General features: G+C 36.8%; 1 protein-coding gene across 1 annotated transcript in view; it reads right to left on the minus strand.

Annotated features, from left to right (window-relative positions):
- Positions 1-12,777, minus strand: part of TNFRSF19 (TNF receptor superfamily member 19) — a 134,307-nt gene that overhangs the window by 94,216 nt on the left and 27,314 nt on the right. Inside the window, exons 2-3 of the mRNA XM_080659929.1 lie at positions 10,876-10,978; positions 8,437-8,547 (exon numbers count right to left, since the gene is read on the minus strand). Of these exons, the coding sequence (XP_080516055.1) occupies positions 8,437-8,547; positions 10,876-10,944 (180 nt within the window). The 5' untranslated portion in view covers positions 10,945-10,978. The remainder of the gene's footprint in view (positions 1-8,436; positions 8,548-10,875; positions 10,979-12,777) is intronic.

Below are 12,777 nucleotides of genomic sequence, written 5' to 3' on the forward strand. Positions count from 1 at the left end.
CAGGGGTATAGAAAGGGAGTGAACTGATAATTCTCAGGGGGAAAGGGATATGGGGGGGTTCAGGAAGAGACTGGACAAAAATCATACACCTATGGATGAGGACAGTGGGGGGGAGGTAAGGGCAGAAGGTGGGGTGGGAACCAGGTGGAGGGGAGCTATGGGGGGAAAAAGGAGAAACAATTGTAATAATCTGAATAAAGATTTATTTAAAAATAAATAAATAAATAAACTGTAAATGAAGCACAGAGTGGGCATTCGTCAAATACATGATACCTATGTCAACTTTCCTGGTTAACATATAATCACTGGGAACAGGGAATCTTCAGACCCCAATTTTTTCAAGGTTACTTGAAACATCGCTTTCCATTTAAAACATTTTTACTAAATAAAAATTTCTCTAAAATGATTCACACTTGCCTGCCTTTTAAAGAAGGGTAATCTATATATATAAAAGCTTAAGCGACCATTACAACTGGTCAACTGAACGACCGGTCAGTATGACACGCACTGACCACCAGGGGGGAAGATGCTCAATGCAGGAGCTGCCCCCTGGTGGTCAGTGTGCTCCCACAGCCAACTTCCCACAGTCCCTCCTCTCCGCCCCCTCCCACCCCCCACCAGCTAGCCCCAATTGCCCCAATCGCCCCAATCGCCCCAATCTCTGGCCAGGCTGAGGGACAAATTTGTGCACCGGGCTTCTAGTTAAAACATAATTTAACTTTATCTGATTGAGCCAACTGCTGCAATGTGCTATAATACAAAAAACTAGGGACCTCTGTGAGCATGTGAGCAGTTCTGCTGTTTTCACACCCCTGGCAGTAAGTTAACTATCATTTCCTGTTCTTGCTGAGTGTCATTGTCTCCAAGGATTCACTTCCTCTCTCCAGTCCTAAGAAACTAGATTAAATGATCCAAATAGAAATGAACTTGAACAAATATAAATGGGTGTTTTGGTTTCTCATCTCTTTTGAAAAGGATCAGAGACTTTATGCTTATTTTTTGAATCCTGACTATATCCTACAGTTTACATTGTGTGCAAGAACTATTTTAGCCAATGCATTTTTGCCATTGATCACTTTTTGTCATTTACATGTCATCATATTTTGTAGAAAGAGGATGTCATGAAAAAAATTGGGGGTCTATTCTACATTGGCCCAAAATCATGTACAGAAAAAAAAATGCTCCCCCATCATCATAGTTTGCCTTCATTATCTGGGTACTAACTTACTATTTCTGCTTAGAGTTTATGTTTTGGTGACAATAATAATCTTTATGGTTAGGTGAGGGGTTGAATAAGGCTTTGTATCAATTACTACCACAAACAATGCCACAATGTACTGAGCATGTACTATAAATCATATAGTCTCCTGGGAACTTTCATAGAGATTATTTGGGGAAATGTTATTTAAATATGTTTTCTCTAAATTATTTGCCAATTTAAATAAGATAATATTAGAAAACCAGCCTATACTTTTAAAAATTAAATAGCTTGCAGTTATGAAGTGACAAGCTACATGTTAAATTAACCACAAACATTAAATTAATTGAAAATTTAGAGAAGTTATTTTCAAGAAATTAAATTACAGTATAGTGTACAGGACAGTAATTACTTTTAGAATAAACTGTGCTATCTATCGAGCTCTAGGAACACGGAAATGCTATAATTATTTGAAATCCAGGCTATACATTATACAGCATAATATGTATTTTCTACCTGAGATTAGGAATCTGTGAATTTGGAGGTCTGCTCAGGAGGATCAGTGCCCCTAATCCCTGTGTTGTTTAAGAGTCAACTGTAAATTTTAAATTACCCCTAATATAAATGTCTACTTTGATGTTTTTATTTCATTTAGTAAAACTAGGTGATTAAAATACCTTGAAATCTTCCCCATTAAGTTCAATAAATAACTATAAAGAAGAAAAAGAAAGGAGGCTAGAGACCATTTCTTTTTCCTTCTCTTTTTATAACCTTTTATGTTGTAAAATTACTATAACATACAAGATCTTTCTCAAAATAAAATAAAAAATACACATTCCTTCCCATCTCTAGTCTCTGAGTTCCTACTCCCTCCATACAGGCAAACACTGTTATCAGGTTTTGGGATAACCTGCCAGAAATATTCTCCATATGTACCACTGTTCTGCAACTAATTTTTTATTGTCCCCACTCAAAGCATCTTGGAGAGTCCCTCAGACCAGCATATGGAGATGTCCCCATCGTACGGCGTCAGCTTCTTCAACTTTGCAGATGTCCTTAGCCATCACTGTGTCTCAAGGGTTGGGACATAGAGGGCAACATGTTTGGTGAATTTCACCACTCCACATCACTAATCTAATTGTGCATTTAATAAAAACAGTATCAAATCTTTGGGGTTTTTTCTCTCATTACTTTTGAATAGAAAGGGACAATTTCCTTAGGCATATTATTTTCTGTGGCCAGCTATTATATTACACTTGGGAATAGAAGAAAAGGTATGAGAGAGTTTTTGGTAAAATAAAACAGATTACTGAAAGAAGAGAGTAGGCTAGTCATGCTGTGTTCAGGCTTAGCCTTTTGACAAACTCTCTCCTTGACTAAACTCTACAAGCTCCTCTGAGCCTTTTTCAACAAGGCCTTATTCTTAGGCCTTGTCCTTAAGAGCCCAGTTGTCCAAAAATCCTGTCAAGTAAGTTTAGCTTCAATCTATACCACCACCCCACCCACCTCATACTGCTTATCCTCAGTGTCTGATCAAATTTCCTCAACTGCCATCCCTCAGGTGATGTCTGATCACTCTGGCCTGCCTGAGTAACAATCCTATTAAGTCTGTTTAGCCAGAATCCCCCGTACTCTGATGTTTCCTCTTAGTAATGTCCCATACTGACTGCTCCTTGGTTATAAACTCCGACTTGTCCATGTTGTATTTGGAATTGAGCCTAGTTCTATCTGAGGTCTCTTTTTCCCTATGGCAATAGTTCCTGAATAAAATTTGCTTTTATTGCTTTAACCTCTGTTCTTCTCTTTGACACTTTCCCAGTTGCACCTGGCATCTTAAAAACTTGAAGGAAATACCTTCCCTGAATCCCTAAGAAAATCTTTTTACTAATAAACTTTGAGGTGGGAAAATAGATACACAAATTTTTAAAAATACAATTAAAAACAACAACAACAACATTGCTGTAGGGTTCCTAGTTCTGAAAATCATGCAATAAGTTAACAATTCTTTGTACTTTACATCTCCCTTTACCACTCCTTCCCAAGAGCCTATCATAGCACCTGGTACTGACAAGGATTCTTTGCTTGTTCAAACTTTAGTAGGTTCCTGAAGCTTCTCCTAGGCCCATCTATGCAAGTCCTTGCAAAATCCCGTTTTGGCAAGACTTTCACTAAGTCAGTTTAACCAGGAGCTCCACCCTCAATATCTGATAGAGTTCCTTATCCTCCACCATCCCCAAGGTGATGCCTGAACACCGTGTCAGGTTGGCTTTAGCCAGAAACCCCCTTACTGCTGACCCTCACCCTGCTCCTTGGTTCTAATTCTCCCTTGCCCATGCTGTATTTGGAGTCAAGCCCAATCTCTCTCCCTGCTGTAAATCCCATTGCACTGTCCCTATATCTACTGCGAAGGTCCTGAATAAAGTTGACCTTACCATTTTCATCACTGAATTTTTTTTTAATAATACACAATAGGCTGGTGAGTAATAAGTACTTGCTGAATAAACAAATCGATGGATTTTGTTTAAGGCAGTATTTCCTAAAGTTATTTTTATTTTATTCCAGGGAGCAAAACTGTGTAAAGTTTATGAAAATGTCTCCCACTTGGTAAGATCCTCCTGGTATGGTGGAGTGGATTTGGGGGTGGGGGCAATTAAGGGTGAGGGTCTGTCTAGGGTGGGGGTGGAAGTGTGAGCAGCCTTTTTTTGCAGTGGTTCCAAGGCAAGAGAGGGCTGGATCCATCTGGGCTGCTTCCACCCAAGCTGGCGACAGGAGTAGCTCTGTCACTCTGCCCAATACTTTTAAGCCACATTTGGTGGCTTCACAGTAGCAAAATTACTCAAAGTAAATAGTCCTCAAATCCCCTTCTCTCTTTTCTCCCTCTGCAAATCCAGCACTGAACAAAAACACAAGCGGATCCCACCTACACCTACATTTCTGAGGAGCAGTTCCTCAGGCCACAAGATCCTCACAGAACATCAATTGTCCAGAAAACACATTCTGGGGCCTTGGGTCTAAAACTCTATTTATTTGTACAGCAGTAAGTTATTAAATTTGGTTCTTTGAACTTTAAAAGTTCAAGTCTGCACAAAGAAGAAGTTACTTGTGGAGAAAATCTAGTGCATACAAATGGAAATGACAAATTAGATTTACATGGCTGGTGTTTAGAAATCAGCTTTTTAAATTTCCTTTCATAAAACAACACCAAAGACATACTCTCTGACAACTCTCAGTTTATGAAAATCTGTAGTTAAATTTTTATAAGGAAAATTACAAGCTAGAGCTTGTTAATATTTGCCAAACACCACAGGGCTCGATTAGGACAATTAAACATAAATAAAGTGAGCAACATAGCAATTAAATGACAAAAGTGAATCTTTTTTATGCTTGCAAATTGCATTTGTGTGATTTTCTACATATGGATGAAAATAGTTTTCCCAAAAATAGATGTCTTTAAAAATATGAAGCCAGACATGCACCCATGTGGAGAGAAGTATGCTGCTATTTACAAGAATTAATTTTTTCATATTAACTAAAGTCACCCCAATAATTGGTTAGAAAAGCTTACTTTGAAAATCATGCCAGAGACTTGAAGTCTGTTTCAAGTAGTTTATCCAAAAATGAGTTTCCTGATTTACTGCTGGGAGGCAATCATGTTAAAAGCACATTGTTGGCATTAATGCTCAGTAAAGAGGAGGGGCTGTGGCTGAGCAAATTTTAGAGTAAGAAGTAAAAATCTATGTAGTCACTCAGAAAACAAAACTCATCCTCTCTCACATATACCAATGGTGTTTATTCTCATGAGCCGAAAGGATGTCTGTATAATACTCCTACCCATATTCACTACTCAAGACACCCAGCATGTACTTCTTATGGAGCAATGTAAACAACATTTTGTATTTTTTTGCCTCAGAAATAGGAAAAAGACACTATCAATTATCCTTCTCATAAACTTTCAAAAATTAAACCTTGTAGAGGAAGAGAGAACAACTAAATATGGCTCAATGGATAAAATCCTCAAAACAGACTCCAAATGGCTCAGTGATGGGTCAGGGGTTTTCCCAGAGATATAAAACTACTTATTAAACTGAATTACTGAAAAGAACCTAAATAAGAAGAAGTGATGCTTGGGGCTTTCAGGGAGGGAACTGGAAACCAAAAGAGCTAATGGGATGAGACTGCTCAGGATGGCACAAGAGGGCACACAAGGGTAGGCACCACCTGGTATGAGGAGCCACAGGGATGGCACACACTTGGGAAGACCAAACAGGAGCTGTGGAGGAACAGAAACAGGTGGGTGCTTTGAAACCAGTGGCTAGGACGGAGGCTCGAAGCAGGAAGAAGAGGACGGAGGCTGACCAGGGAGCAACTCCAGCACCACACACGCGCAGCAGGTAAACGAGATTTGGATAGCTATCTGTTTCAGAAGTGGGTCCTCAGCCAGAACATCTGGAGGAAAGTTCATGATTCTAGAGCAGCACTGTCCAATACAACAGCCATGACCTCATGTGGCGAAACATAAATTTAATTAATTGAAATGAAATGAAATAAACAATCCAGTCCTTGGTGACACAGCCACATTTCAATGTCTTAAATAGGAAGTAGAATAATAATATGTATTATTATATTTAGCATTCTAGGTAAAAAGCAATTAATTATTTATAAATGTAGTCATCTGACAATTAATAAAAAGTTGTCTTAATCAAAAGACTAAATTTTCCCCTTGACTTTTTTTTGTATGTATTTTTTAATTGATTTCAGAGAGGAAGGGAGAGGGAGAGATAGAATCATCAATGATGAGAGAGAATCATCGACCAGCTGCCTTTTGCACACCCCCTACTGGGGATCGAGCCTGCAACCCAGGCATGTGCCCTTGACCGGAATTGAACTTGGGACCCTTCAGTCTGCAGGAGGATGCTCTATTCACTGAGCCAAACCAGCTAGGGCAGAAGATAGATTTTTTTAAAATAAAAAATATTAGAACTGATAATACCTTCAACCTCTGGTTTGAATATCCAGAAATAATTTTGAGGTTATAGTCTCTGGATTCAAAGGATGAAGGTTAGGGAGCATTTCTTAGAAATCATTTACTCAACTTGGCATCTATAAAGTTTCATTTAGATTTTCACAGAGATTTGGGAAATGAAGAACTTTTGAGGGGTGAAAATATCATAGTCTACTTTCCTCCTGGGCACTATTGCATTTTTAACTACTTTGTTCAATGATCCTAGATATGCAGATCTTCTATAAAGAATATTTATATAACCAACAGAACAAAATCTGTGTTTGAAAATGTATGTTACTAAAATCCACAGATTAAAATATATCAACTGAGATGCTATAGTTAAGTAGATGTCACACAGAGTTTGAAGGTCAGCCAGTTTTTTTTCTTTTTAAAAAAAAAATATTTTTATTGATTTTATAGAGGAAGGATCAGGGAGGAAGAGATAGAAACATCAATGACAAAAATCATTGATCAGCTGCCTCCTGCATGCCTCCTATTGGGGATCGGGCCCACAAACCTGGGCATGTGCCCTGACCGGTGACCAACTGGATCATAGGTCAACACTCAACCATTGAGCCACACAGGCGGGGTGAAGGTCAGCCAGTTTCAATCCAAAGGAAAAGCTCAGGATCTGGAAAGCCACCACTTATTTAACACAACAACCAGAGAGAGGCCCTGCACCAGGAATTACTGTGGAATGCATAAATCTTAGTGTCCTGCTGTTTGTAGATCATTGATCAAAAACCTATGAATGACAACACTCAACTTTAAATAATGGCAGTCTGCAGGGGCAAATGACTTCTTTTTTAAAAGTGACTTTAAATAAAAATAAAAATCTTTTGTTTCTTTTCTAACAGGAACACTTTGATGCTTTATTTAGAACAACAAAAAATTGATACATCAATTCTCCACAACTAGTAACATCTTCAAAATGTCAGAAAATAAAGCAAATAGATATATATTTCTGAACCTGTTCTCAAAAAAGAAGAGCCCCAAGAATATCCATGACTTGGAAATATGCTAGCACACACACATAGTGTTTCTTAACAAATAGTGGTTAAAATGAATATATTTTAAAATGATCCTGGGAGTAACATACACTTAACCTGGGGAGATTGATAATACTTGCATTGTCAAAGAAATGTTCAAAACCCTGGTTTGGAAAAGAACTGCTCTCTTGGAGCATCATTACTTAAGAGACCATTGAGCTCTACTTCTTGACTAGCAATAGTAACATTCATTTCTTTTTCCGTAATTGCAATTTATTTATTTTTCTTGCTTTGTTTTTGTTTTAAATCTTTATTGTTGAAAGTATTACATATGCCCACCTTCCCTTCCCCACCCCCTAATGATCTCTTCTAGCCCACCCCTCATCCCAAGCCTTCACCACCCTATTGTCTGTGTCCAATAACTTGGATATATGCATACAAGTTCTTTGGTTGATCTCTTCCCACCCAGCCACACCCATCTTTCCTCTGAGATTCTCAGAGGATAACATTCATTTTAAGAAAGAAAAGTCTCAGTATGTGAGCATTACCACTTTCTGTTATCAATGCTTTATTTATTTTTTTAAAATGTATTTGATTGATTTTTTTTTTTTTTACAGAGAGGAAGGGAGAGGGATAGAGAGTTAGAAACATCAATGAGAGAGAAACATTGATCAGCTGCCTCCTGTACACCCCCCACTGGGGATGTGCCCGCAACCAAGGTACATGCCCTTGACCAGAATCGAACCTGGGACCCTTCGGTCTGCAGGCCAACACTCTATCCCAGTGGTCGGCAAACTCATTAGTCAACAGAGCGGCAAACCGCAGCTCGTGAGCAGCATGTGGCTTGCGAGCCGCAGTTTGCCGACCACTGCTCTATCCAGTGAGCCAAACCAGTCAGGGCATCAATGCTTTATTTTTAAATCTTTAGTAGACTATCAATTCTTTTTAATTAATACAAAAAAATCTTAATAATTCTAGTCTTTCAATAAAATACAATAAACACTAAGTTATATAAAACAATGACATTTATTGAATTCTGGTTATTAGAACCTGCTTCTTTTATCTCAGTAAAACACACAGTCAAATGTATTGAAGAGGAAATGGTGTTCTTTTTGGCTAAAGTGACACAATGAACCAAGAATTCTGCCATGGTGTCCACATCTTCACTAGTAATTAACTAAAAGAATTTAGCTAAAAATACTACATTTAAAGAATACAGATCTACAACTTTACCATGCATACCATACCTTAGACAACTCCATGCCTGGTCCACACTGCTTGCAGAGAACACAATTTCCAAACCGATCCTTGAATTCTTGTTGTCTACAATCCCTTGTTTCACACATCACTTTACATACCTGAAAAAAAAATGTTTCACAAAGCATTATATTAAAGTAAGTTAATTGCATTTTTTGCAAGGAAGACACAATATCATCAGTATAATTCCCATAATCACTGAATGTAAACATTAAGTCAGAGTGAGGCCAATTTAATTTTCACTTTAGGAAAAAAAACCTTTTTGAATATGTAAGTGGAACAAATAAATTAATATGTCTGATTCTTTTCTGTATTCTCTGAGTGAGGTTCCCTTTTTCTTGGAATCAACTGCTATCTTCCTCTGATACATTTCTGAGGACCCAAGGTAAAAAATAACTTCAGAGATGCTCTCTTTTTTAGGAGGATGTATATTAGTAAAAGAACAGTCATGCAAAGACCCAAGATCCTTTGCAATCTCAAAGATTCTGATTTCCACAACTATGTTTTTGATTATCAAGAAATATAAGCATATTCAAGGATAATGAATTGAATAAATGAATAAATGAAATAAATTAGTATAGCTACAGGAATTATCCTTTATCCTTTACACATATCCTATTATCCTTTATCTTATTATCCTTTACACATATCTGCCACCCAGTTTTGATATAGAAATTTCAACCTTTTCAGGTGAACTGCATTTATTTAGAGATTGTCTTTCAAAAACTTCTGACAATCTTGAGATCAGTAAAACTCTCTTGATGATGATGAAGATGACAGTGGTAGCCAAACACTCTGAATGATTAAAATTAAAAGTACTATGTAAATATGAACTTATATGTTTACTAATTACCATTTAACCATTTAAATAGGACCTAATGATATACTTTGGTTCACAGCATAGGATTTAAATAGAAAGATTATCTATTTTGACAAAACCGTAGGTTGTAAGTAATTTTCAAAATATAGCCTTGTTTCTTATTTTATCTAAAAACAGTATATTCACTTTATATACTATCATCCTACAAAATTGTGTTTCTCTGCTTTCTTAACAGTATTTTGTAAAAAAATTGTCTAAAATAATAGAATTTCAGATTGGTGACAACATTCACTTCAACCTTTTATCATTAGCAGAAATGCCCTCAATGACATTCCTGACTATAATTTTGTTTTCCAAAATGAAAGCTAAATACCTCTAGGAAGTACTGGGAGAACAGTGACTGCTGTTATGGATAAAGCCTATCACACACAGGTGCACATTGAATTGTTTTTGATGGCTATAATAATGAGCAATTATTCAGTACAAATTACCTCCACTTTGTAGCAGAAAAATCTGTAAGGATATCTGCAAGCCTCCTTATATAAAAGCAAAGACAGAACTCCTGAGCAGGCAGAAGGGAGAGTTCATGGTGGAATTTAGGCCTACAACATGATTTGGGGCTAAATGTTTAATAATCTCTTCCTCCCTCTCTTAACTGTCCTTGACTACCAATCTTAGAGGAGTTTGGTTTTATTTGAGAGAGGTAAGAGATTCCCTCCCACTGCAAAGCAACTGCAATGATTTTGAGAAAGACATTACCCAACCTCCTCCTTCGTTCCAATGTTTCACTACCTCAGCTGAAAGAAAGGAAGCTTTCCTTATAGCTGCCTGAATCTCAGACTCTAAATGGACCCCATTTCCTCTTATTTTTGTCTTCCAAGAAGACTTTGAGTACTGCCTTCAGTGTAAATAATTCTTTTCATAGTTGTAGATCATAATTATATCTTCAAACTAAATAAGTTTCAATTCTTTTGAACACCTTCATAGATCTTTTGTGTCAAGCTTTCAAACATGAAAATCCTCCATCTGTCCTTAATGCTTTTTGGAACCTAGGATATAAATAACTATATTAAAATAACAGAACTTTCGAACATCAGTTCTAAATACTTCACAAACTGTGTGAGTCATGCTCTAAGTCAGACTCTATGGTCTTGTTAGGTGCTGTGGGAATGCCTGTAAACCCAAAGTAATAACTGTCATGGGGCTGCAAGTAACAAATAAAATATAATTTTGACAATTGTTACAAATGTCCAGACTCAGGAGCAATCTTTGATTTATTAATTAAATGTAACAATTATAAAATGTAATTTGAAAGTAAATTTTAAAATATGGAATCAGACATAGAAAATAGTTTTGGTACAACGTATATGAATTCTTCCACCACTCTCTCTTTTTATTTTTTATTTTTAGAGAGAGAGGGAGAGGAAGGGAGAGAGAGAGCAAAACATCAATCAGCTCCTGCACGTGCCTCAATGAGAGATCAAACATGCAACGTGGGCATGTGCATGGAATCAAACCAGCTATCTTTTGGTACATGGGACGACATTCAACCAACTGAGTCACACCAACCAGGGCTCACCACATTTTTATGAAAGTAGAGTTGACTTACCAAATAGGCTAGTAAAGTTACAATGGTGAAAAATGTTTTCTCTTGTTCTAGTAGCACTTTTAAAGCCATGGTTCTTATTAAATGTACTTATTGTTGAAGAGTTCTAAAAGATAAGAATATAACAGATAACATTCATAACAATTAGTGACTGTGCTGTATATTTACTGTATAATGTTTATTATTTGCTTATATATACACTAGATGATAGTATTTATGTTTTAAAAAGAATCATCTTTAAAAAGGTACAATAGGCATATAATATGTAATATTTAAAAATGTAAGTTATTAGAGTTAACACTTTGTCTACACACACACCATATGCAAAACTCCTACTGGTTTTGAATTCTCAGGCCTTTATTTTCTACCCAAGACTCCATAGTGTCCAATCTACTTCACCCAATAGAGAATTACATTTAAACAATGAGTATGTTAACCTTCCATTCCATGGATTCAATCAGCACCAACAGGATAATAATAGTGATTAAAAAACAATTAACACCTGCTAAGCACTATGTGCCAGGTACTGTTTTCAGCATGTTAACTCATTTAATCTTTCAACTACTCTAGAAGATAGATACTATTGTTACCCCCATTTTAAAGAGGGGAAACTGAGGCTCAGAGAGAGCTGAGTCACTTGCCCATGGTCACACTGCTAGTAAGAGGCAGAGCTGGATACAAACTCAGGTGGGGTGGCTACAGTGTCCCTGTGTCACTATACCTTGCAAAACAATCTGTTTGGATTTTTGACCTTAACTCCACTAAGAAGCAGACACAACTAACATTTAGCATTGTTTCCCAAACCAGTTCAGTGCAAATTATATACTAGCAGAAAAAAATACGCATTCATTTAAAAACATCTAAACTTAATTTACAAGTGATGAAATTGGAGGCACTAATCTAACATTTCAATAAAAGATAATCCAAGCCTCTTTATCTTCACCAGAAATGATCTAAAATGTAGAAACAAATGTAGATCCAGAGCATAGCATGGGAATAGACTTTTTTAAAATGAAAACTTATCTGGTGGCTCCATCTATCAGGTAGAGAAACCAGGATTCAGTTTCCCTTTAGGGTTGAATCTTCCGAAAGTAACAGAGACCCTGGGCAAATAATCTGACTACTTAAAAAGAAACCATAGCAGAGAACCAGAACTGTGGGCCAAATAGCTCAAGAAAAACAATAACAAAACAAACAATAACAAAGGAAGCAGAGTTGGACAGGTTGATGTGTCAACTGCTAGCCACGTAGTGCACCTGGAGCGCACCTGAACACAGCCTGGACACACACAACCCAGATGATCATTTCAGCTGCCTGAATAGATCCAATTATCAGGGCAATAAAAATATCATTTTTAAGTTGTCAAATGAATGACTCATTTTTAGTGAACTCAAGCAGCTTTTATTGCTTTTCCAGCCTCTTGGCCATAGCCTTCCTTTCCCCCTTTGCATATCTCAAAATCATCCAGCAATTACCCAATCATGCTTGTGTAGACACAGGATTGGGGTCAGAAGATAAAATCACATTCCATGAAAGGTATGCTGCATGATCTTGACATGATCTCAAAATTTTTTTAATATGTTAATTTTTAAAAGTAAAAAACAAACAAAAATTATATGGAATTAAACTAATATGGAAAAGAGGGTATATATATATCAAAGCATTTACACAAAATATGAGGAAAAAAGAGACTGACAGAGTCATTGCATACCATAATTGAGCAACTTGCTTGGACAGAATACTCTCCTGGTATCCTGTACTAATGACTGAGGAAGGCGAATAACTACAGTAGCATATTCTTGTAAAGGCAATTGACAACAAGCTAGAAAGCATGATTTTGACTTCATAAAATACACCTATTTTATATAAAAAATATTATCAACTAGGGGTTTAGTGCATGAATTT

This window comes from Plecotus auritus (genome assembly GCF_963455305.1).
Source record: "Plecotus auritus genome assembly, chromosome: 3".
In the NCBI taxonomy this organism is placed as follows: domain Eukaryota; kingdom Metazoa; phylum Chordata; class Mammalia; order Chiroptera; family Vespertilionidae; genus Plecotus; species Plecotus auritus.